General features: G+C 38.8%; 1 protein-coding gene across 1 annotated transcript in view; it reads right to left on the bottom strand.

Annotated features, from left to right (window-relative positions):
* Positions 1–27,452, bottom strand: part of PRKCI (protein kinase C iota) — a 69,254-nt gene that overhangs the window by 31,550 nt on the left and 10,252 nt on the right. The window contains exons 2-4 of the mRNA XM_040248938.1: positions 20,900–21,021; positions 2,700–2,789; positions 1,178–1,228 (exon numbers count right to left, since the gene is read on the bottom strand). Of these exons, the coding sequence (XP_040104872.1) occupies positions 1,178–1,228; positions 2,700–2,789; positions 20,900–21,021 (263 nt within the window). The remainder of the gene's footprint in view (positions 1–1,177; positions 1,229–2,699; positions 2,790–20,899; positions 21,022–27,452) is intronic.

Genomic DNA, 27,452 nt, shown 5'->3' with positions numbered 1-27,452 from the left:
AGGTAAAGGATATATGGATATCTTTGTTTTCAATGTTTCTATGTTTTTTAAACTTCTCCTAAGGTTTGAAATATCAATAACCTCAGATACGCAGATGATACCACCCTTAGGGCAGAAAGTAAAGAGGAACTAAAAAGCCTCTTGATGAAAGTGAAAGAGGAGAGTGAAAAGGCTGGCTTAAAGCTCATCATTTAGAAAACTAAGATCATGGCATCTAGTCCCATCACTTCATGGCAAATAGATGGGGAAACAGTGGAAACAGTGGCTGACTTTATTTTTGGGGGCTCCAAAATCACTGCAGATGGTGACTGCAGCTATGAAATTAAAAGACGCTTACTCCTTGGAAGGAAAGTTATAACCAACCTAGATAGCATATTCAAAAGCAGAGACATTACTTTGCCAACAGAGGTCCGTCTAGTCAAGGCTGTTTTTCCAGTAGTCATGTATGGATGTGAGAGTTGGACTGTGAAGAAAGCTGAGTGCCGAAGAATTGATACTTTTGAACTGTGGTGTTGGAGAAGACTCTTGAGAGTCCCTTGGACTGCAAGGAGATCCAACCAGTCCATTCTAAAGGAGATCAGCCCTGGGTGTTCTTTGGAAGGAATGATGCTAAAGCTGAAACTCCAGTACTTTGGCCACCTCATGTGAAGAGTTGACTCATTGGAAAAGACTCTGATGCTGGGATGGATTGGGGGCAGGAGGAGAAGGGGACGACCGACGATGAGATGGCTGGATGGCATCACCAACTGGATGGACGTGAGTCTGAGTAAACTCTGGGAGTTGGTGATGGACAGGGAGGCCTGGCGTGCTGCGATTCATGGGGTCGCAAAGAGTCGGACACGACTGAGCAACTGAACTGAACTGAACTGAAGGTTTGAAAATTTCCAAAATTAAAAAACAAGAAATGACTTATAATGAACTTAATTTTCCTTTCAAATGCACAGTAGACAATTATCAGTAAGTTGTAATCAAAAACTACCTGCTTTTTTTTTTTAACTGCCTGATTTTGATCTAGCGAAAGTAGAGCATTTAGGCAGTGTGCTAATCTATTCTCAATTAGACTTAAGAATGGAAAAGAAAAGAAATGAATTAAAAGTTCTAGTTCTGATTTCATTTCACTTGTGCCATTTTATCATAAATAACTCTAGTCAAAGGTATGATGTAGATAAACACTTACTATCTTCTCCTGGACAGGGCATTCCGGGACGTTCTGGTACACAAGGGAATACTGAAAGATAAGAAATTAAAATTAATACAGCATGTTTAAAAACATACAAATTATACAGAATTTTAAATTAAAAAATCATATAAGTTGATTGAAATACGGTCAGTATGATTTTTGGAAGGGATCCATTTTACCAAGGCTATAATGAAAGAAGTTCTTATGACAGCAACATCCATAAACAATGTATTAGAAGCTCAAATTACTCATTCCTGTCCCTATTACATCACCAACTGACTTTTTTGTCATAAGAGAAATCATTAACTATTTCCTTAAATCTTTACTGTAGTGACAAATCTTCTAGGGCGAAGAATTAAAATTACAAGATGTATTCAAATATGAACATAAGCCACCATAGTTTTTAAAAGATGTATATACTAAACTTCATTGAAAACCATACCCAAATACAAAAACATAAGCTTTGTCTAAGGAACTACACATTCATCAACATGCTAATTCAAAGCATTCTTATAAAGATAATATAATGAAATAGCACATTTGTGAACAGTTGGTCAACTCTTTGTGATGCACAAAAAGGACACGCTTTAGAGCACAGAGTATGGGAAGCACACAGCTCCTGAAATGTTTTTAAAAGTTGAAATATAAGCTAACTTCTGAAAACAGATCTGTGACACAGCATAAAAAGCAACAACACTTAGACCGTTCAAGACTATGGATCCATAGTGTCTTTAAACATCCACTGTAGTTTTATTCTAGAAAGAGATGATCAAAGAATGACTTCTAAAGTTCTTCCAGGATCTCAATAAATTAGAGTGTGAAACCTTTGGGAGTCACTATGTCAAATTCCTAAGGGGGATAAAAATCAAACGATTGTTTTCTAAGAAAACACACTGTAAAGGAAGGTACAAAGGAATAACAACAAAGTAATGAAATGCGTCATCACACTGCAGGGAGATGTGTATTTGTTTCCAGTTTTAAAGAGTTCCCTAGGTTTGGTCTCCTAAGGCTCCCAAAAATGTTGCATGAAATACTACTAATGTATTACAATTGTATTAATCATATTAACTGGGTTCTACATGACATACAAAATTTGAGGGGCAGGATGGCAGAATGAAAAGAACAGGTTTGGGATGAAACTATCTGGATATACAACCCAGGTCTATAGTGTACCAGTTACGTGATGGCTGAGTTTCAGTCTCTCTATACCACTGCCCACCTCTGAGGCTTGTTGATGTTTAACACATTAAAGTGTATGATAACTACGTAAACAGTTTCACGGTTAATCCTTAAACAAAAGAAAGAATGTTTAAGATATCTTACTTCTAGAAATCATTATTTGAATACATTACAGAACTGCAAGAAGATGACAGGTTCTGCTGGGCACTCGATTCTTAAATTGTATGCTAAAACTTTGCTGTGAAACACTGATATGATCATAGTTTACTATCCAGGAAGGCATATACAAATAAGAAACTTCCCAAGATTACAGGAAGAGTAAGAAGTGACTACTCCTTACCATGAATCAACAGTTCAGAATCCTTGTTTAGCTCATAAAGCCTAAAGGCTTCTTCTAACTCCAACTGAGATGATACTGTACATGGGTCTCCTACAAAATATAAAAAGGAAAAGTAAAGCTCATATTTTAAATCCTCTAAATGTGATTAGTAAATAATTTCTACTATATAAAATCTTGAGGAGAAACAATTACATACACACAGAGAAATATTTAACAAGGACAACTGTTTAGATATTTATTTAGACAATTTGATTCTCTGAAGCAAGTAATGTAACTTCCATTCCTATTTCTACAAAATATTAAATGAGGCTCATAGACACAAATTTTATATATATATAACCATTTAATTCTTAACAATGTTTATATTCAAAATATAGCAAATCAAATCTACCCTGACCACATTTTAGACTGTCACTGCAATATGATTAATGGCCCGGGATAATTTACTTGTTTCTTTAAAAGAGGAAGTGAAAATGATTTTATCGACACATGAGGTCTCTCATCATTTTGTCAAATTTATCGTTCACTTGAGAGCCTTCTCAAGAGGCTCACAGAAAGGAAGAACAACTACTAAAGTACTCTGGACTGAAGAGCATTCCTGCCTGATTGCTTTTAAATGTCAGTTCAGTTCAGTCACTCAGTTGTGTCTGACTCTTTGTGATCCCATGGACTGCAGCACGCCAGGCTTCCCTGTCCTTCACCAATGCCCAGAGCTCACTCAAACTCATGTCCATTGAGTTGATGATGCCATCCAACCATCTCATCCTCTGTCATCCCCTTCTCCTCCTGCCTTCAATCTTTTCCAGCACTGGTTTTTTCCAATGAGTCAGTTCTTCACACAAGGTGGCCAAAGTATTGGAGTTTCAGTTTCAGCATCAGTCCTTCCAGTGAATATTGAGGACTGATATCCTTCAGAATTGATTGGTTTCATCTCCTTGAGGTCCAAGGGACTCTCAAGAGTCCTCCCCAACATCACAGTTCAAAAGCATCAATTCTTCGGTGCTCAGCTTTCTTTATAGTCCAACTCTCACACCCATACATGACTACTGGAAAAACCACCAGTTTGACTAGATGGACCTTTGGTCAGCAAAGTAATGTCTCCGCTTTTTAATATACTGTCTAGGTTTGTCATAGCTTTTCTTCAAAGGAGCAAGCGTCTTTTAATTTCATGGCTGCAGTTACCATCTGCAGTAATTTTGGAGACCAAAAAACTAGTCTGTCACTGTTTCCATTGTTTCCCCATCTATATGCCATGAAGCAATGGGACTGGATGCCATGATCTTTGTTTTTTGAATGTTGAGTTTTAAGCAAGTTTTTTCACTGGTGTTATCAATCACCTAGAGCCAGACATCCTGGAATGTGAAGTCAGGTGGGCCTTAGGGAGTATCACCACAAACAAAGCTAGTGGAGGTGATGGGATTCCAGCTGAGCTATTTCAAATCCTAAAAGATAATGCTGTTAAAAGTGCTGCACTCAATATGCCAGCAAATTTGGAAAACTCAGCAGTGGCTACAGGACTGGAAAAGGTCAGTTTTCATTTCAATCCCAAAGAAAGGCAATGCCATTGAATGTTCAAACTACCACACAATTGCACTGATCTCACAGGCTAGCAGAATAATGCTGAAATTTCTGCAAGTGAGGCTTCAACAGTGAACCATGAACTTCCAGATGTTCAAGCTGGATTTAGAAAAGGCAGAAGAACCAGAGATCAGATCACCAACATCTGTTGAATCATCAAAAAAGCAAGAGAGTTCCAGAAAAACATCTACTTCTGCTTTATTGACTATGCCAAAGCCTTTGACTGTGTGGGTCACAGCAAACTGTGGAAAATTCTTAAAGAGATGGGAATATAAGACCACCTTACCTGCCTCCTAAGGAATCTGTATGCAGGTCAAGAAGCAACAGTTAGAACCAGACATGGAACAAAGGACCGGTTCCAGACTGGGAAAGGAGTACATCAAGGCTGCATATGGTCACTCTGCTTATTTAACTTACTTGCTGAGTACATCACGAATAATGCTGGATCATCATGCATAATGAATTACAAGACTGGAATCAAGATTGCTGAGAGTAACATCAATAACCTCAGATATGCAAATGAAACCACCCTTATAGCAGAGAGGGAAGAGGAACTAAAGAGCCTCTTAATAAAAGTGAAAGAGGACAAAGCTGGCTTTTAAATGTAAATGCACAGTTTAGTAAACTTACACACAGAGAGGGAAGGAAGAAACAGCTCCCTTAGTCAACCAGCCAAAGAACTGAATCATCCTCGGAAATTAATGAGATGGCACATCCCCCTGCATCATGGCATTCCTCAATGAAAAAGTCACTTTGAATATAGGTGGGGCCTGACCTGGGGTCTGCATGCTGCCATTCTTTTGCTCATTCCTGTGGTTACACAAGAGATGCCATCAACCCTGTCCAAACCTCAGTCACTGACAGCAAGGACCAGTCTACTACCTGAGAGAGAAAAATGAAGTGATCTCCTTTCCTTCTGACTCAAAGAAACGAGTGCCCCTGTTCTTTTCTTCAACTTGGCCACTGAATCCCTCCTTCCTTTTATCTTTTCTAGCAGTTATTCCACTAGTCCTCCCCAGTTTCACTGTTATTTTTTCTTTCCTTCCACTAGCTCTTCTCAGGCAAAGCCAGGTTTCAGTCTCCTCAGAAATCTCTCTCCTGCCCAGGCTGCCATTCATTCTGTAGCCACAATGTAGTCTCAAGAGAAAACTGCAAAGTAAGCTGGAAGTGGTGAGTGAGAAGCAGCAAAAGGAGGGCAGGGTCTTTGAATTTTGACTTCATACTTTTATATTTTTTAAATTATAGGTTTATAATCTTTTAGAGTTATTAGTAATAACTTTTCTTACTATCAAGAGTGACCCACCCTGCTTTCTCTATGTCCCTATCTTCCAAGCATTCCTCCCAATTTTGCTATCAGGTTTTAGTCCAAACAGTACTAAAACGGCTATATCTAAGGTCATTAAAGCAGCTGCGGAAATCAATGGCATGTTTTGTCTTTACTCTCGTTGACCTCGCTATACCATCTAACGAAGTTACCCACTGATTATTATAGAAACTCTGTCTTCGGGCTTCTAAAACACCATTCTCCTGGCTTACCAACTCTTCTTTTAACTTTTTAGTTTGGAAATTTTCAAACGTATTACAAAATCCTGTTCCACCTGCAATACTCACTCACTCATTCCCCTCCACCATATCTTTCTGAGCAAACCCCTATAATTCTAGATAAAATTTTAATATATTCATAGTATCATTATAAACGCATAAAAACTGACAAAAACTCACCATTAAATATCCAAACAATCATAACACTAACCCTAACCCCACCTCAAAAAAACCCACTTCCAATTAAATAGTAATCACTCCCCATTTCCCCCCAACCTCTCCTCCAACTGTCAGACCTAGGCAACCAGTGATTGATTACTGTCAGTCTCTATTGTGCCTTCTCTGGACATTTCATATCAGTGGAATCACAAAATATGTGGTCTTTTATGTCTACATATTTTTGCTTAGAATGTTTTCAAGGTTCATCTGTGTTGGTGAGGATGCAGAGAAACTGGAATCCTCATCCATTGCTAGTAGAAATGTAAAATGGTACTGCTGCTTTGGAAAATAGTCTGATAGTTCCTCAAAAACTTGAACACAGTTACCATATAACACAGCAATTCCACTCCTAGATATGTATCCAAGAGATATGAAAACATATGTCCACACAAAAGGTGGTAACCAAATATTAATAGCAGCATTACTCATAATAGCCAAAGAATGGAAATAACCCAAATGTTGACCAATTGATGAATGGATAAATAAAATGTGGTATCCATACAATGAACAATTAACCAGTCATTAAAAAAGGATAAAGTATTGATACTTCATATATCATGTCTAGATTAGGCAAATCTATAGAAACAAGTTGATTAGTGGTTATCTAGGTCTGGGAACTCTAGGGGAAGGAGCTTGGGGAAGACAGTAACTGCTCATGAGCATGGAGTTTCTTACTTGAGTGATGAAAATGCTATAAAATTGATCGTGGTGATAGCTGCACAACTTTCTGCACAAATGCAGAAAAAAACACCAAATTATACATTTTAAATGATAAATTATTTCTCAATAAAGCTGTTAAAAAATTTAGTGTAGCATTTTTATAAAAGTGAGTCCAATAACAAGTTAATATTCCAGTCCAAAAGCAAAGTTTGTGTTCACTTGTCTCAAAGAACTAAAGTAATTCTTTTATACAGACTCACTTTCTCAGTTATTCAAATGTCTCCTAATTTGCCATACACATGAAAGTGAAAGTCATATAATTATATTCCATTTTAAATATAGGTTTAAAAAAATAACTTGCTTCTACAGAAGCATATTTAAGTGCAAGTCAAAGTTTAAAAAATAGAAAAGCAACATAAAATAGGGTAAGAAAATTTCACATTTCAGTAAGTACGCAAATTATTCTTCCAGTTAGACAAATAAGCCAGTTTTTAAAAAATGAAAAACAAACCAGTTGACTAAATTAATTCCAAATAATGAAATAGTCAAAGAATTCTAGAAACAGAATGAATCTGAAACATAATTAATGCTTCATTTCTAATTTTCCAGGTGAGGGGACTGAGATAAATATATAGATATACATAATTATGTTTTTAGGAAATGCCTGAGTTCTTATGAAAGGCTTTTAAAAAGCATCAAAAATCTCCCAAAGAGATGTCCTATCATGCTTCACACACAGATTCTCTCCCAGACTCCAAATCCCATCACTCTTATGTGATTTCAGCAAAGTTACTTCTTTGAGCTTTTATTTTCTCCTATGTTAAAACAAGGGCTATTACCTGTATTGCAAGGACAATGGGAAAACTAAAGATCTTATATTAAAAGTGACTCATAGAATGCTTTAGTTCATTATAGGTGTGGCTTTTATTAATGCACCTTGATTAAAAGCCATGAGTGGAATTAATCATTTTTAAAGGTAAAATAACCATATTTTTAAAAGTCAGTCTTTCCCTTCTGCCAGACAGTTTTCTTGCTATACCAGTATCTGCTTGCTGTTGGTTGAAATCTAAGCCAGGTCAAGTACCTGTTTTCAGTATGTACCTAGTGATGGATGCTTTTGAATAACCACAAGGAAGTGTGAAAGTAAGAGTTAATCACTGACACTGTATATACTCAAATCTATTTTGTTTTTATTGAATGTTTTTGGTTCAGCTATTACCTTTTCAGGCCACTTGTTTAATGCCTGATAAAGCAGGACATGTAACTCAGAAGTAAAACATTCCATGCATAGTCATCATGAAACAAAGATGAGACAGAAAGCTATTTTTCTAGGCCTACTCAGTTACTAAAGTCCAAATTCACATCCTAAAACAGGCAAACACCTAGAGTGAGATCAGCTCAATTTAATGAATTTCAGTGTAATAAAATCTATATATTAGCAGGCCTGGTCTTTTTTTCAGTGAATCTACGTTTCCTTTTCACCTATAAAGACAAAGAAATTAGAGCAGGGAAGCTCAAAGTGTTTGGTAAATACACAAGATTCAATTATTTATGCGATAACTTCACGAGGTACAGAACATGGCACAGGAATAAAACACTAGCTATATTAGATATTTTAGAATATTGCTGAATTCAGTGCCACACGTCTGAAAGAACCTGCATAGCCTAAAACCAAAGCTGGCAACCTTTAATACTTGCCTGAGATAGCACCACACACTTTTCTTGATCTTGGAGCCTGCCACAAGATTTACAGATTCACTCACTCTTCCCACCAAGATGTTACTACCGCTCTCCCCCTCACCCCTCGCTTCTGAATACTGGGTTCAAGACACTGTATGCCCCTTATGAAAGTCACGGCACTCCCTACTCCAAATGGCTACACTGCTTAAAATGGAGACTTGCAAAAATTTTCCAAGAATACTACGGTATTTAGGTGGTCATCCTTTCACTATTAGGAACAGTCACAGATATTAATAGATTTCTGGTTTCTTGCTTCCTTTTTCTGGGAGGTGGAAATCAGTGGTTTCAGAAGTATGTACTATTCTATCAAGCTACACACCCTCAACTTCCACTTCTGGAGAAGATAAACTAACAAGAACTGGATTTAACCCTTCACCTAAAACAAAAGAAAAATTAGACAAAATTAATGACAAAAGAGGAACTAAAAAGCCTCTTGATGAAAGTGAAAGAAGAGAGTGAAAAAGTTGGCTTAAAGCTCAACATTCAGAAAACGAAGATCATGGCATCTGGTCCCATCACTTCATGGCAAATAGATGGGGAAACAGTGGAAACAGTGTCAGACTTTATTTTTTGGGGCTCCAAAATCACTGCAGATGGTGATTACAGCCATGAAATTAAAAGACGCTTACTCCTTGGATGAAAAGTTATGACCAACCTAGATAGCATATTCAAAAGCAGAGCCATACTTTGCTGACTAAGGTCCGTCTAGTCAAGGCTATGGTTTTTCCAGTAGTCATGTATGGATGTGAGAGTTGAACTGTGAAGAAGGCTGAGCGCCGAAGAACTGATGCTTTTGAACTGTGGTGTTGGAGAAGACTCTTGAGAGTCCCTTGAATTGCAAGGAGATCCAACCACTCCATTCTGAAGGAGATCAGCCCTGGGATTTCTTTGGAGGGAATGATGCTGAAGCTGAAACTCCAGTACTTTGGCCACCTGATGTGAAGAGTTGACTCACTGGAAAACACTTTGATGCTGGGAGGGATCGGGGGCAGGAGGAGAAGGGGACGACAGAGGATGAGATGGCTGGATGGCATCACTGACTCGATGGACATGAGTCTGAGTGAACTCCGGGAGTTGGTGATGGACAGGGAGGCCTGGCGTGCTGCGATTCATGGGGTCACAAAGAGTCGGACACGACTGAGTGACTGAACTGAACTGAATGACAAAAAAGTGGTTCAAGATATTGGAAATCAAAGAATGAAGGATCAGCTATTTCCAAGTAACTTAAAATGCATCCCAGAACAAAGATGAGAAACTTTCATACAAACACAAACATATTCAATATCCAATAAGGCAAAAGTTCACAATGTCCAGAATCTGATAAACTAAAACCACCCATGTGAAGAAGCAGGAAAATTTGACCCATAACAGGAGAAAGATCAATTGAAAGTGACCCCAAGCTGACAGCAATAAAAGAACTTGAAGACAAGGACATTAAAAGTTATTATATCTAAAAGGTTCAGAAGCAAAGCATGATAAGTATACATGGAAGATATTTGTAAAACACCCAAATTTAATATCTAGAAATAATGCTACAATGTCTGATATGAAATATGCTTTAGAGGGAATAAGTGGCAGATTAGATATCACAGGAAAAAAGACTGGTGAACTTGAAAACACAGCAATAGAACTATATAAAATGAAATGCAGAAAAAAAGACTTAAAAAGGAAAGAAAAAAAAAAAGAACAGAGCATCAGTGAGCTTTATGACAAGTTGAAGAAGCCTACTATACATGTAACTGGAGTCCCTGAAAGAGGAATCTGGCCAAAATTTTTCCAAATTTGATGACAACTATAAGTCCATGGATCCCAGTAGATCAACTATGCAAAATGTATACAAGACAAGAAACATGAAGAAAACTAAACTAAGGCCTACAATTATCAAATTGCTTCATCCAGCAATAAAGAGAAAAATCTTAAAAGCAGTCAAAGAGACACATTACATACAAAGAAACACAGGTAAAGATAAGAGCAGATTCTGCATCAGAAGCAACGTAAGCAGTACGATGCAGTGTACTGAGTGGAAAAAAAAAATTATCAACCTACAATTTACCCAGCAAAATTAGTTTTCAAAACCAAAGGTGATCTGGAGGCAAATTCATAGAGAAATTTATTGAGACAGAAAGGCAAATTCAGAGAGGAAGTATAAGAGAAGTTATTACGAGGAACTAGAGGAGAGTTATTGCTTGATGGGTATAGAGGTTTTGTTTGCAATGATTAAAAAGTTCTGGAAGTGAGTAGTGAGAATGGCTGCATGACATTCTGCATGTGCTTAAACGGCACTGAACTGTACACTTTAAAAAGGTCAAATGGCAAAATTTTATATTATATACAGTTTGGCACAATTAAAAAATAAGGAATATACTAGAATAGACCTCAAGCCATAAGGCCTAGGAAAAAAGAGGGGGAGGAGAGTTTCAAAATATGTGCTGAATAACACCAATGATATGAATTTTAAAGCCTATAAAGGGAATTCCCTGGCAGCCCAGTAGTTAAGGCTCAGCACTTTCACTGCCAGGGGTCGGGGGTTAGGAGGGTGGGGCCAGGTTCAATGCTTGGTCAGGAAACCAAGATCATTCAAAGTGTGCAACCTGGTCAAGAAAAATAAAATTAAATTAAAAAACAAAAGTACATAAAAGTACTATACTTTGTCATATATATGTATATAGAATAATGAAAGATTAGTGGTTGCTTGGGGATGGCTGGATAGGAGTAAGAAAACTGTTTAGACTATAAACATATTCTATGATAGCAGCTGCCTCTTACAGAAGGAAGGAAGACAATGCAATTGGAGATGGGGATGCCAACAAGAAGGACACACGCTCCCAGAGACCAGAGCATGTCTGGAAGCCCTGGTGCCCTACTGGGCTCCTATGTCCTTTCTTGTTCAACTCTCAACACATCTCCACTCTACCACTCCAAGGGGTTTCTCTGAGGTGGGTCCCAGCCTGATCCTTTTGCCTCTCAGGCAGCACCACAGCCTGGTATATAAACAGTAGCAGCCAGAATTTACCAGGCACAATGTCTAGAGCATGGAGCTGGGGCAGAGGCCAGAGCTGAGAGAATTGCTTGGGATTTCTTAAAGTTAGCTATCTTCTCATGGGATCCTCTACCCCTGTGAGCACAGGAAGACTTTCCAGGAACTACCATGCTAGGCAGTTTATTAAAGGCATCCTCTTCCTCAACTTCCATATAAACCCCTTTCCAGAAACCATCTGCCTGAGAACATGCCTGGAATGTGGTACCTCACCTCACCTCCTTTTCAAATTTTTCTTTTCCTATTTTATTTTTACAAAAGCATATATAACTACCATATGATCCAGCCATTCCACTTTTAAGTATTTACCCAAGAGAAGAGGAAACATATATCCATTCAAAGACTTGTATGTGACTGCCACAACACTTTTATTTATAAATAGCTTATTATAAACTATTATTTATAATAGCCCCAAACTAGAGACAACCTCGGTGTCCATCAATAGATGAATAGAAAAACACATTGTGGTACACCCACATGTTGGAATACCACTCAGCAATAAAAAGAAATGAATTACTGACACATACAGCACATGAATCAATAATTATGCTGAGTGAAAGAAGCCAGACACCTGCTCTCAAAAAAAAAAAAGGCACATGTTGTATGAGTCTATCCCTATAAAGGCCTAGAAAATGGAAACTAATCTATAGGAACAGAAAGCAGTTCGTTAGTATCATTAGTTGCCTGGAATGGAAGAGTAGGAGTGAGGAATTGCAGAGCACAAGGAACATTTGGAGATAACAGACATGTTCTCTACCTTGCATCCGACGATGGTTTCCATGGTGACAAAATGCATCAAACAGTATGCTTAGAATACGTACGGTTTATTATTTTAACTATACCTCAATGAAGAAATTTTTAAAGAAGAAACAAAGGTATGGAAAAGCTGAAAGAATTCATTACCAGTAAACCTCCAATACAGGAAGTCCTCCAAGCAGATGGAAAAATACCAGTTACAAAACAAGGTCTGCTCAGAGATACCTGGATATTTTTACTTATTTATATTGATTTTCATTTTTTAATTTTCGGGTTTGGAATCGCAATACTGCTATCTAAATAACTGAAGTTATACTGAATATACATTCAGTCAAAAAGTTTTCACTCACTGTTTTTTCTGATATGATTATCATCATCAGTACCTAGTGTTAGGGATAAAGAAAAAGTATGAAGAATGATTTACTATGTTAGTTCTTAACACACCAGCTAAAATTATACCAGACTAGAAATGTTTGGAAAATATCACATAAGAGAAATATGTTTCTTCCCATACTCAGTGTGGTTCTGTTAAACTCGGGCACTCTATTTTCTCTCTGTGAATACATCAGATTTTATAATGCAAGATGTTTAATCTAGAATTCAGAAATACTCCATACTCTTTGTGTCAAAGAACATTTATTCTCATTTTAAGTTTCCGTGAATCTCACCTATTGAAGCCAACAGGATGTGAATTGAACTATATCCAAAAAACACCTTCTCCCACTCTTTGCAAATCAACTACATTTCAGCTTTTTCCCTCACATAGTCTTTTACAGGGAATGAGGAAAAGAAGTTCACAAATGCCACTGGTGAAAGTATAACAAGGGGGACAATATTTACCCCTTTGGAGGTCAATTTATCATCAAGGACACATTTCATTTTAGGGACTTTACAGATAATATAGTACAAGTGTTTCCAAAATACAGGCACAAAGGTATTTACTGCACCAAAATTTTGACAATTAAGCTACAAACAATCCAAATATTCATCAAAAGGGGATTATTATATAATACTATATATACAGGCTTTAAGAGGAATAAGATATATCTATTTGCACTTATATGAAAAGAGATGGTACATTTACAAGATGCTAAATGAAAAGCAGGTTAAATAACAGCTTGTAGGGAACTCCCCTGGTGGTCCAGTGGCTAAGACTCTGTACTTGCAATGCAAGGGGCCTGGGTTTAATCCCTGGTCAGGGAACTAGATCCCATATGCCATAATTAAGAGTTCACACACCGCAACTAAAAATCCCACATGCTACAATGAAGATCAAAGATCCTGAGAGCCACAAGTAAGACTTGGTGCAGCCAAATAAATAAATATTTTTTTAAAAAGAAATAACAGTTTGTATAATATTAGTCTGTTTGTAAGATAGAAAAAAATTGTTACCCTATCCGTTCGAGTTGTATATTCTCAGATAAAGAGACATTGATTTGTTCATAGCAGCTATTTTTGGAGATTTGAAAATCCCAAGATACTTTTTTCTTCAAATAAATCAATGTTTTTGTTAAAAAAAGCATGCATGACTCTCAATAAAAACTTTAACAAGAAACAGAATACCCAAAAGCTAGTGACAGAAGTTAACTAGTTTCCAGTAAAAGAGAAGTGACACTGTTAAATTTAAATCAGGTAATCAGACCCTGAATAGGAGGATTTATAGAACTAGAAATTTAGAAAACACTTAATATTGGGTTGTAATATTTTTAAAGTACATCCTTGGGAATTCCCTGGCAGTCCAGTGGTAAAGACCTGGACTTTCACTGCCATGGATCCGGGTTCAGTTTCTGAGCAGGGAACTGAGATCTGCAAGCTGGGCCATGCCACCAAAAAAAAACAAAAAAAGGCAATAAAGTACATCCTTAAGGAAAAACAGTCACACATATAAGGAACTAAAAGCCACATTTATTACTTCCTGTCCCACAATCCCACTGCATATGAGAACCAGGATATGACTATTACAAAACTACTATTCATTCTAAAATGTTTAGTTAGATTGAGCAAACCAGCTTTTCTACATGCACATCAAAACAAATCAGTAAAACTGGCTTTGAACACAAAGAAAAAAAGCAGCTGTCATAAGTATGTTTAAAGAAATGAAGTAAGTGTGTGATCCTTATTTGCTGATATAAAATCCCACAATTAAACGTTTAGTTTCTAGAACAATGTCTCTCATAAACCAGAGAAATCAAATTATAGTCTTGTCTTCCACTGATCCTAGAGAAAATTTTTTCTCCATGTAAGAACGCCCCAATACCTACATGATTAAAAATAAAGGAGAAAAATTACAACTGAAAAATAATTGCAAGAAACTTAAGAATAATTACTACTGGCTCTGTAGGCCTAAATTAAGAAAAGACTGGTATCAGAATTAACCAGGGTAAGAAGGATCATAGGAGAATCAACAGAGCTTAATGGAAAGTTTAACCTTTTATGTGAATGAGGCAAAGGCTACAGTTTTATAGATTTCCCTGGAAAATTAGGGCACTTAATAACTATTTGGGGAGAAAGAACTAAGAGTTATACTATAAAAGGATAGGCTATTTCATCAAAGAACTAATTTAATTTACTATGTGACTCCTTTAATTAAAATACACTATTAGGTTAAGAGAAAGCAGAATACACTGAAACTCCCAATGCTTAAATCTCTAATAAGTGATATAAAACTAACCCTGGAAAGCCTTGTTACCACCCTTTGTACAATTTACAAATATTTTTTCAGCATGCTATAAACAGTGAGACTTTATTTTGGGGGGCTCCAAAGTCACTGGAGATGGTGACTGCAGCCATGAAATTAAAAGACACTTGCTCCTTGGAAGGAAAGTTATGACCAACCTAGACAGCATATTAAAAAGCAGAGACATTACTTTGCCAACAAAAGTCCGTCTAGTCAAGGATATGGTTTCTCCAGTAGTGATGTATGGATGTGAGAATTGGACTATAAAGAAAACTGAGCACTGAAGAATTGATGCTTTTGAACTGTGGTATTGGAGAAGGCTCTTGAGAATCCTTTGGACTGCAAGGAGATCCAACCAGTCCATCCTAAAGGAAATCAGTCCTGAATATTCATTGGAAGGACTGATGCTGAAGCTGAAAACTCCAATACTTTGGCCACCTGATGCGAAGAACTGACACATTTGAAAAGACCCTGATGCTGGGAAAAATAGAAGCGGGGAGGAGAAGGGGACGACAGAGAATGAGATGGTTGGATGGCATCACTGACTCAATGGACATGAGTCTGAGTAAACTCTGGGAGTTGGCGATGGACAGGGAGGCCTGGCGTGCTGCAGTCCATGGGGTCGCAAAGAGTCGGACATGATTGAGTGACTGAACTAAACTGAACTGATTACTGAGTACCGCTCTAGACACTGGAACTCCACAGAAAAGCCAGGATCTCTGCTTTCATGGAGCTTATAGTCTACACAAACAAGATACAAAGTGAATAGGGGTTCACAAGAAGAATAGGGGTTCTTGAAGAACACAACATCTGAATTAAGACCTGAATGACTAGAAAGAGACAACCATGTGACAATCTTGGAAGAGAACTCTCCAGGCAAAGACGATACAAAGTATAAAGGTACCAGGACAATCTAAAATGGATGGCTCTAAACCAATTTCATTCATTTATTTGTATTTTTATTTATTTTGGGGGGCACATCACACAGCATGCTGGATCCTAGTTCTCTGACCAGGGATTGAACCTGTATCCCCTGCAGTGGAAGCTTGGATTCTTAACCACTGGACTGCCAGGGAAGTCCTAAAACCAATTTCTTCTAAAGAAAACACATTATCTAGGGAATTCCTCAGTGGTCCGTTGGTTAGGACTCCCTGCTTTCATTGCTGAGGGCCCTAGTTCAATCCCTGGTTGGGGAATTTAGATCCCACAAGCTGTGCGGCATGGCCAAAATAAATAGATAAAATAAATACACGTCTTTAAAAAAAAAAAACCCCATATTATATAGAGACTTCTATATGCACTACAGTTTGAAAATCACTGAGTGCAAAAGCACTACATGGCGAATAAATAAAAAGAAATGATCAAAACAGGATTAAAATAACACTGACTTGGGTAAGAAACAGTATATTGATGCTAACTATATTCTTCTTTTGCTTTTCCTTTTTTCTTGGCCATGTTGTAGGGCTTAGGGGATCACAGTTCCCTGACCAGGCATTGAATCCAGGCCATGCAATGAAAGCGCCAAGTCCTAACCACTGGACCCCCAGGGAATTCTCTATGCTAGTTATATTCTATGCACTGTGCTAAATTATATAGACTCACTCAGGCTGAAGACATATTACGAAATATCCACATCATTTATAATTGACAATATTTAAACAAACCTTTAGATAGAGAAGGTCAAAAAGTAGTTGAATAGATGAGAAAACAGTCTTACTCTTAAATAGTACAAAATATAAAATACAAAGCTAGCATTTCACTTATTAGATTTTAAAAAATGTTCAGTTCAGTTGCTCAGTTATGTCCGACTCTTTGCGACCCCAAGGACTGCAGCACACCAGGCTTCCCTGTCCATCACCAACTCCTGGAGCTTGCTCAAACTCATGTCTATTGAGTCGGTGATGCCATCCAACCATCTCATCCTCTGTCGTCCACTTCTCCTCCCTCCTTCAATCCTTCCCAGCATCAGGGTCTTTTCCAATGAGTCAGTTCTTCACAGCAGGTGGCCAAAGTACTGGAGTTTCAGTTTCAGCATCAGTCCTTCCAATGAATATTCAGGACCGATTTCCTTTAGGATGGACTGGTTGGATCTCCTTGCAGTCCAAGGGACTCTCAAGAGTCTTCTCCAACACCACAGTTCAAAAGCATTAATTCTTTGGCCCTCAGCTTTCTTTATAGTCCAACTCTCACATCCATACATGACTAATGGAAAAATCATAGCCTTGACTAGATGGACCTTTGTTGGTAAAGTAATGTTTCTGCTTTTTAATATGCTGTCTAGGTTGGTCATAACTTTTCTTCCAAGGAGCAAATGTCTTTTAATTTCATGGCTGCAGTCACCATCTGCAGTGATTTTGGAGCCCAAATTTAAAGACATAATATCTGAGGCTGGTGAAGGCAAGAGTGAAGGGATGTTCTCATTCAATGTAGCTGTGCCATAAACTGGTTTAACTTTCTTAGACAGCAAACTGTCACTAGCTACCAAAATTTATAATGTGCATACCGTGTGCATCTGCTACTGAGAGAGTCCCATACAACAGAAGAAATTCACATATAAAAATGTTTATTATATAGTAGCCAAAATCTCAAAACAGTCCAATGTCCATCAATCAAAGATTAAATAAACCATTAAACATCTACACTATGGAATATTTCACAGGGTTATAAAAAAGGTAATGATATAAACTGATGCATACTGAAATGAAACAATGTCCAACACTCATTATCAAAGTTCACTGACTTGCATATATTTATTTTTATGTGAAATAAGCTGTTTATTAGTGATGTATAGAAATAAGAATATTTATATATGCATAGGATATAAATGAATGATATACACTAAGCTGTGGTTTCTTTCCCTTAGGTGAGGGAAGAGAGAGGATAAAGGGCAAACAGAAGATTTTAAAAATTTCATAATCATCTCTACTACTTTTCCCAAAAAAACAGTAAACATGGATTACTTTAGAGAAACTTTAAAAAATGTCTTAAAAAGTGAGAATGGGCTTCAGTTTATCCATAGCTTGAAGCTAGAAAAACATCTTTTCAGGGCTCTTCATATCAGTGAATACAGAAATAGCCAGCCCCAAATATTGAATTAAATATTAAAATGCAATTCCTTAAGATCAAATTCCATGGGTATTACAGTTAATTGAGAACCATTACACAAAACTAGCATATTCAGGCATCCTTCAACTATACTTCAGTGACATTCCATCATGTAAAATAAAGGCTAATGTGGTTTGCAAAGCCTTCTGGGATCTAGTCCTATGCTTCTCAAACTGTAATATTCATGCAGGTCACATGTAGATCCTGTTAAAATGTAGATTCTGATTCAGTGATGGGGCTGGAGAGCCCCCTTTTCTATTAAGTACCACAGACTGTACTTCAAGTAGCAAGGATCTAGCCCAAGTTCCTTAGCACTCCCCATCCTTAACTTTGAAAATTAACTGATTTAAAAAATAATTTAGAAACTAGCTTTATCTTAAGCATCTCTCCCTCAGCAGTCATTTTTTAAAAGTGAATTAACATAAAATCTCAATTTTTAAAAAGCCCTTTTGGGACAGCAATAATAATAGCCCTTATGAATAATCAGCATCTGATCTGAATTAGCAATTGAGTAGTATTTTAATTATTTGCTGGCAGGGGGAGCTATATTTTAAAAAAGGAGCGTTAGTGTAACTAGGCCTCCATGGCTTCTGGTTAACACATTAAATATAAAAACTCTTCACCACCTCCAAAGTTTCCACCACAACCCACAAAGTTGCCACATCCACGTTCACGACCCCTTTGTGATCCACAGACTGCGTTTCTTGTTTAGGAAGGGCCTTTTACATGTCACAGCTCATCCATTAATAGTGTGTTATTTCTGAACACCAATTTTATCAACTGTATCATGACCATCAAAAGTTACAAAAGCAGGGACTTCCCTGGTGGTCCAGTGGTTAAGAATCCACCTTGCAACACAGGAGATGCAGGCTGATCCCTGGTCAGGGAACTAAGATCCCACATGCCAAGAAGCAACTAAGCCTGCACACTGCAACTACCAAGCTCACACGCCTCAACTAGAGTCTGTGCACCACAATGAAAGATCCCCCATGCCGAAACTAAGGCCCGATGCAGTCAAATAAATAAGTAAATAAATATTTTTTTAACGTTACAAAAGCAAATCCTCTCTTCTCTCCATTCTACCTGTCTTCCGTAACTTCTACAGTTTCAATCTTGCCATACGTTTCAAAGCAGTCGCTCATATTCTTCTGTATCTTCTTTAGTACCATCAACAAAAATTTTCTTTGCTTTCAAAAGGGCATTAGGCATTACAGAATCCTCCAGAAACAACTCTCTGGTTTCACCAAACACCTAGCAACTTCGTGTGGTTCTGCACTTGTTGCCACATCCACCTCTTCAACACTTGAGTAAGTCATAAGATTATAAGTCTTAGAATGTTTTGTTTGAGCGTCTCTCATCGCTGCTTGATCTGTCAGTGTGCCCCATTTCTCAAATGTTCTCTTAAACTATGATCTGTAGTTTCAGAGCAGAGTTCTCAACTGTGCTGGTTCCTCTGGATCATGGGCCCCCTCCTTCTGGTGGTGGCCAGCTGGGGGTGATCTGGTAGTGGTTTTACATCTGTTCCCTGGTGGCTCAAATGTAAAGAATCCACCTGCAATGCAGGAGACCCAGGTTCAATCCCTGGGTAGGGAAGATCCCCTGGAGAAGGGAATGGCAACTGACTCCAGTATTCTTGCCTGGAGAATCCCATGCACAGACGAGCCTGGCAGGCTACAGTCCATGAGGTCGCAAAGAGTCAGACATGGCTAAGTGTGACTAACACTTTCACTTTCACTTTGAGACCAGACTTGCCTCTTCCAACTCAAGTTCAATAATGGGACCAAGAGGAGGAGACCTCCCCATTCTTTCAACTTAGTGAATTATTGCCCTTCCCCATATACCATGTTCTTCATACCTTCACGCCTTTTTATATCTTATACTTTCTTTTTTCTCTATTTTTTTCTGGTTCTCCCCTTACCTACTCCCCTTCAAAAGCTTTTACTCTGCTGGAGGTTTAGTTCAAACTTTACAGATATTTCAGGCATATGTGAATGCTGTTTCTTTCTTATTCTGAGACTCCTATGCATTCAGGGTTGACTGTCACACTTGTTTTTCGTAAGTCTATCTCCCTGTAGAGTTTGAGGATAAAAAATATCGCTTCTCAGCACACAGATATAAAATAAATGCTGTGTACAAGTCATTAAAGAATTAAGTTTCTAGGACTTCCCTGGTGGTCCTGTGGTTAAGACTCAGCTCCCAATGCAGGGGGCCCAAGTTCGATCCCTGCTCAGGGAACTACATCCCACATGCTGCACCCAAGAGATTGCAAGCAGCAACTAAAGATTCCACATCCCCCAACTAAGACTCTGCACACCCAAATAACATTTAAAAAAAAAATTAAATTTCTGCCACCACCTTTGAAATAATGGTTGTCACAATCACTTTTTCATTTAATTAATTAATTAATTAATTAAGGCTGTGCTGAGTCTATGTTACTGTGCCAGCTTTTCTTTAGTTGCAGCAAGTAGGGGCTACGCTCTCTGGTTGTGGTGTGATGGCTTCTCATTGCAGTGGCTTCTCCTGTTGCTGAGCACAGGCTGTAGGGTATATGGGCTTCAGCAATTGCAGCTCACAGGCACTAGAGCACAGGCTCAAATAGCTGGGGTGAACAGGCTTAGTTGCTCTGTGGCATGGGGGAGTTTCCAGGACTGGGAATAGAGCCTGTGTCTCCCGCATTGGCACTCAGATTCTTTATCACTGAGCCACCAGGGAAGCGCCTCTCTGGTACTCTTTTAAACGCTTCAGGGAAAATAAGAATGGCATCAAATTTCTAATGTACCTTTCCCTCCTTATATTAATTAGAATTTTTACTACACTTTAAAACAAACAACAGAATGGCATCTGAAATCGAATGCTCACACAGGCAGCCCTGTCTTTGCCACTCACCTTCCTCATCTATCCATTTCATGGTGAAAAGTTGTTCATTGTCAAAAGAACACATGTCTCGAACCTCATTACAAAGACCCTCGAAGGATATTGAAGGTTCAAAATGTGTTATCATGATATCCCTGAAAAAGAAAAAGGAGTTTTAAGTTAGAGAGTGACTAATAATGCCTGATGATTTGATGGAGTTCAGAGATTTTGTGTGGGCATCAACACGTGTCACTTCCAGTAAACTATCTCTGTAAAAAATAAAACACCAATACTTAATAATGCTTAAAAATAAAAACAGTGGTTTTGTGAGAAATCTTAATCTCCCCTCCTCATTCAAAAAGCCCACCCTACGTGCTTTAACAAATAGGAGGTCCACTTTTGCTCTAATGCTAGTTATCAGAAGCTCACTCTTTTGTGAGCACTATACTCCAAAGACAAGTAGCTCTATTATTGGTCAGCTTCTGGATTATACTTAACTGAAATAGCTTACAGTCTCTAACTGCTAATCTCCCCTTCCCTAGAAGTCTATCTTCATCAAAGAGATGGCCCTTCAAAAATTTAATAAGGATCTGTCACGTCCTCTTCCTCAGCCTGGTGGTTAGGATTAGCAACCACCCAGATTAGCAACCCAATCCCCAAAACTGGCTTTATAATATAATTCATATTATAAGGTAGACACCCCAAAAACAAAGGAAGAGACATAAATGTGCATTTATTTTCATATTACTGTTAGATAAATCATAACACCTAAATAAATCCACCGAGCAGCTATTTACTACAAGCCTCAAAAACACAACAAGATGTTTTAGAACAAAAGCCTGGGTGTTCCTCCAAGGAACCATGAGAAGACTCCCTGTGATCTAATCCCCACGGAGTAGCCAGCCACAGTCATCCTTTCCAAGGAAAGTGAAATAGACCCAATGACTAATTCAACAAATATATAGCGATCTCCATGTGCCAGGCTCTGTCATAAGGGTTTTACAAAATTAATGTCGTTCATGTCTTTCCTTTGCTTTAAACTCTCCAAATGCCTTTCCCAAAAGTAAAGGGAAACCCAAAGTCCCCAGCAGGGTCTACAAGGCCCTGTAGGAACTGGCCCTTGCTGCATTTCTGACCTACCTCTTTTACCACTGGACAGATAAACCAATGTTTAGAGTCCACCATCTACCCCAGCTAAAAATGTAAGCTTGATGAAAAGTAGGAATTTTGTTCATTATATTCCTAGTGGCCAACACAATGTCTAGCACAGAACAGGTATTCAATAAGTAGTTGTTGAAGAAAGGAAGGAAATCTGTTAGGGACTGTGTTTACTGACATGGGTAGTTGGAATACAGAATGTGGAGTAAGAAGTAAGGTATTAAAATTGTTGGTCATCTGCAAAAAAAAGTTAAAACTCCAGTCTTCAGAGGCTCTACAGAAGCTTAGCAGAGAGCCACACATGGAAAGTGAGTGGCCTTTTCTTGAAAGTGACTCTCTTCCCAAGCATATCATGGTTTCATGGCCCTGCCTCTTGGAACTCTCTTGCCTTGGCTTTCGTAGCAGTCTGCTTCCCTGTCTCCCTTTCTACCATTCTGAACACTTATTAAGCCTCCTTCTGTCTTCAATCATAAGACATTCTTCACACCTTCTCTCATATTCCTTCTTTTCTCTTCCTGAAACCTAATTCACTTTTAGTGTTTTATCTATTAACTCTATGTAGTTCAGTTCAGTTCAGTCGCTCAGTCGTGTCCGACTCTTTGTGACCCCATGAATCGCAGCACGCCAGGCCTCCCTGTCCATCACCAACTCCCGGAGTTCACTCAGACTCATGTCCATCCAGTCGGTGATGCCATCCAGCCATCTCATCCTCTGTCGTCCCCTTCTCCTCCTGCCCCCAATCCCTCCAAGCATCAGAGTCTTTTCCAATGAGTCAACTCTTCACATCAGGTGGCCAAAGTACTGGAGTTTCAGCTTTAGCATCAGTCCTTCCAAAGAAATCCCAGGGCTGATCTCCTTTAGAATGGAGTGGTTGGATCTCCTTGCAGTCCAAGGGACTCTCAAGAGTCTTCTCCAACACCACAGTTCAAAAGCATCAGTTCTTCGGCGCTCAGCCTTCTTCACAGTCCAATTCTCACATCCATACATGACTACTGGAAAAACCATAGCCTTGACTAGATGGACCTTAGTCGGCAAAGTAATGTCTCTGCTTTTCAATATGCTTTCTAGGTTGGCCATAACTATTCTTCCAAGGAGTAATTGTCTTTTAATTTCATGGCTGAGGTCACCATCTGCAGTGATTTTAGAGCCCCCAAAAATAAAGTCTGACACTGTTTCCACTGTTTCCGCATCTATTTCCCATGAAGTGATGGGATCGGATGCCATGATCTTCATTTTCTGAATGTTGAGCTTTAAGCCAACTTTTTCACTCTCCTCTTTCACTTTCATCAAGAGGCTTTTTAGTTCCTCTTCACTTTCTACCATAAGGGTGGTGTCATCTGCATATCTGAGGTTATTGATATTTCTCCCGGCAATCTTGATTCCAGCTTATGTTTCTTCCAGTCCAGGATTTCTCATGATGTACTCTGCATAGAAGTTAAATAAGCAGGGTGACAATATACAGCCTTGACGTACTCCTTTTCCTATTTGGAACCAGTCTGTTGTTCCATGTCCAGTTCTAACTGTTGCTTCCTGATCTGCATACAGATTTCTCAAGAGGCAGGTCAAGTGGTCTGGTATTCCCATCTCTCTCAGAATTTTTCACAGTTTATTGTGATCCACACAGTCAAAACTCTATGTAAGTATCTCCTAAATCTGTAATTTCAACTCTCTTTGTGGTATTTAATACTCAAGATAAGCTGGTTCCAATTTCTATTCTCAATGTGATCCCACCATTTCCAGCACAAACACTCTATTACAGACCTCTGTACTCACGATCCCCATACATAAGACTTTGACGATCCATGTTTTAACACTGTCACTTCCTCAGTTTAAGGAGGGAGGTGGAAATTTTTCTTCAACATCATCTTTTTTCTTCAACATCAACTTCCATTAAACCTTTTTTAACCGCATAGGCCCAATGGTCTACACCTGCCCAACCTGTATCTTATGCACCATTTTTTGTTATTCGATTAATTATATACACACATTCTTAGCTAAATTATAAACTGGAAGATAAAAAATTCTTGACTCTTTACTACATTCATATAACTATTTTATATACACAATAGGGACTCAAATATTCCTTAACTGAATGGAGAAGATTGCCAGGAGAAATATCAATAACCTCAGATATGTGCATGACACCACCCTTATGGCAGAAAGTGAAGAACTACTAAAGAGCCTCTTGATGAAAGTGAAAGAGGAGAGTGAAAAAGTTGGCTTAAAGCTCAACATTCAGAAAACTAAGATCATGGCATCTGGTCCCATCACTTCATGGCAAATAGATGGGGAAACAGTGGAAACAGTGGCTGACTTTATGTTTTTGTGCTCCAAAATCAATGCAGATGGTGACTGCAGCCATGAAATTAAAAGACGCTTACTTCTTGGAAGGAAAGTTATGACTAACCTAGATAGCATATTAAAAAGCAGAGATATTACTTTGCCAACAGAGGTCCGTCTAGTCAAGGCTATGGTTTTTCCAGTAGTCATGTATGGATGTGAGAGTTGGACTGTGAAGAAAGCTGAGTGCTGAAGAATTGATGCTTTTGAACTGTGGTGTTAGAGAAGACTCTTTAGAGTCCCTTGGATTGCAAGGAGATCCAGCCAGTCCATCCTAAAGGAGATCAGTCCTGAATATTCATTGGAAGGACAGAGGCTGAAGCTGAAAACTCCAATACTTTGGCCACGTGATGCAAAGAACTGACTCATTGGAAAAGACTCTGATGCTGGGAGGGATTGGGGGCAGGAGGAGAAGGGGACGACAGAGAATAAGATGGTTGGATGGCATCACTGACTCAATGGACATGAGTTTGAGTAAGCCCTGGGAGTTGGCGATGGACAGGGAGGCCTGGCGTGCTGCAGTCCATGGGGTCGCAGAGTCGGACACGACCGAGCGACTGAACTGAACTGACAAGGAAATACCACTGTTTATGTTTCCTTAGTCTATAAACATGTACAGATTCTTTAGTGTGCTTCAGGTGTTTGAATAAACAGGTTATATGATTTTCATAATAAGTGTCAAACTAATCCTGTTTTACAGATTTAAAAGGCAAAGGCACACAGGAATATTTGCCAGAGTTTCACAGGAAACAGAAAATTAATTCAAATCCACATCTCCTAATGACACTTGTGGATGCTGTGATCTGACCATTCCGCTCTCCACTCCACCTTCAGAATTCCCCATTAGCAATAGAGCACCTGTCATACCAACTGCCGAGAATGCTACCAGCAGACATCCCCAATCTTCAGCCTCTTTCAGAGATTTGACTCCTCATCTATAGTCAAAGCCCGTTCCTGGTCAGCCCACAACCAATGACCAATTCAGTATAAAGGTCCCACATGTGACTTGCAAAAGCTATGAAGTGCCAATTCATCTTTAGAACTCCCCAGAGGGTGAGCGAAGGTTTCTGTTGAGACTTCACAGCATCTTGATATTTTCCTACCTAAGCTTTCTTCCTTCCCTCCCCTTATCTTCCATAGCTATCAACCCCAAAAGTACTCCTGAAAAACCACCTGAATGCTCATCTCCAACACTACCTCCCACAACAGCATCCACCCAAAGCATAGCTACCATCAGATGTTATTTTGTGAAAAAAGCATAATGGGTACGCAAAGGCAATCCACTCCAGTGCTCTTGCCTGGAAAATCCCATGGACGGAGGAGTCTGGTGGGCTGCAGTCTATGGGGTTGCTGAGAGTCGGACATGACTGAGCAACTTCACTTTGACTTTTCACTTTCATGCATTGGACAAGGAAATGGCAGCCCACTCCAGTATTCTTGCCTGGAGAATCCCAGGGACGGGGGAGCCTGGTGGGCTGCCGTCTATGGGGTCGCACAGAATCCGACACGACTGAAGCGACTTAGCAGCAGCAAGTCAATCTCACTTTTAAGAGACTAGCTAATAAAAACTATAATCCTTGTTTCAGAGATTTAATGAGTCTAATTTAGTACATGGGCTTCCCAGGTGGCTCAGATAGTAAAGAAGCCACCTGCAATGCGCGAGACCTGGGTTTGATCCCTGGGTGGGGAAGATCCCCTGAAGGAGGGAATGGCAACCCACTCCAGTATTCTTGCCGGGAAAATCCCCATGGACAGATTTAGTACATGAAACTATTTTTTTTTATTTTTCAGAGAAAATACATTGCCAGCACATAAAAATTATACATATTCCCCCAACAAAATGTAAAATTCATGAGAGCAAACATTTTGTTTTGCTCATTGCTGTATCACCAATATCTAAAACAACATCTGGCCTAGAATGGATGCTCAATTAATACATGTTGAGTGAATGGAGGTGTCGTACGTTGGACTCTAAAAAAAGCATGAGGAAATGTAAAATAAAAAGCATTCCACAAAGGAGGAATGACATATTTGAGGTAGCCATAGTATAATGGTTAAGACATGAGAGCTAAAGCCAGTATGTTTGGGTTTGAATCCAGGCTCTATCACTTACCAGCTGTATGGTCTTAAGTGAATTATTTGACTTCTAAGAATGTTGGCTCAATTTCCTTACTTATAAAATGAGAATAATATTATCTCCTATGATATTTTAAGGATTTAATGTGTCAAGTGAATTCACACTTGTAATACTTAGAATAATACCTAGCATATTGTTTGGTTTTCAGTCGCTAAGCTGTGTCTGGCTCTTTTGTGATCCCATGGACTGCAGCCTGCAAGTCCTGGGATTTCCCAGGGAAAAATTCTGGACTGGTTGCCATTTCCTCCTCCACGGGATCCTCCCAACCCAGGGATCAAATCTGAGTCTCCTGCACTGGCAGGTGGATTCTTTACCACTGACACACCAGGGAAGACCAACCTAGCATACAGCATACCTTTAATGTGTTCAACAACTTTTAAAACTTTATGTATTCATATAACACTTTAAATAAAAGTGGAACCTTATTAGATGAAAATAATCCAGCTTTCTAAAGGCAACACACAGATGGTTCAATATGGTGGAGGGAACAAACATCTATATCCTTTCTGAGTGAAAATATTAGTTTCTCAGTCGTGTCCAACCCTGTGTGACCCCATGGACTGTGGCCCGCCAGGCTTCTCTCTTCATGGAATTCTCCAGGCAAGAATATAGGAGTGGTTTGCCCGTTCCCTTCTCCAGGGGATCTTCCCGACCCAGGGATTGAACCCAGGTCTTTCACACTGTGGGCAGATTATCTACTGTCTGAGCCACCAGGGAAGCCCCTTTCATTCTAAGGGCCCACGGAAATGACAGAAAATTGAAAATGACAAGTTTATCAAAGTCTTAGAAAAGGCATCAACAGCAGACCAGAAAGTATGAAAAACTCCTGGATGACTGAAAACAGATGAGATAAAATTGATGGAGAAAACACACCAGCCCCTAAAATTAAAGGTAACTGGAACCCTTTAAAGAGAGAACTTCTACTGACACAAAAGTACTTTTCCTTCTCTA

Source organism: Oryx dammah, unplaced genomic scaffold, assembly GCF_014754425.2.
Source record: "Oryx dammah isolate SB20612 unplaced genomic scaffold, SCBI_Odam_1.1 HiC_scaffold_2, whole genome shotgun sequence".
Classification (NCBI taxonomy): Eukaryota; Metazoa; Chordata; class Mammalia; order Artiodactyla; family Bovidae; genus Oryx; species Oryx dammah.
The sequence above is the reverse complement of the archived record's forward strand: the minus strand, read 5'-3'. Positions and strand labels throughout refer to the sequence as shown.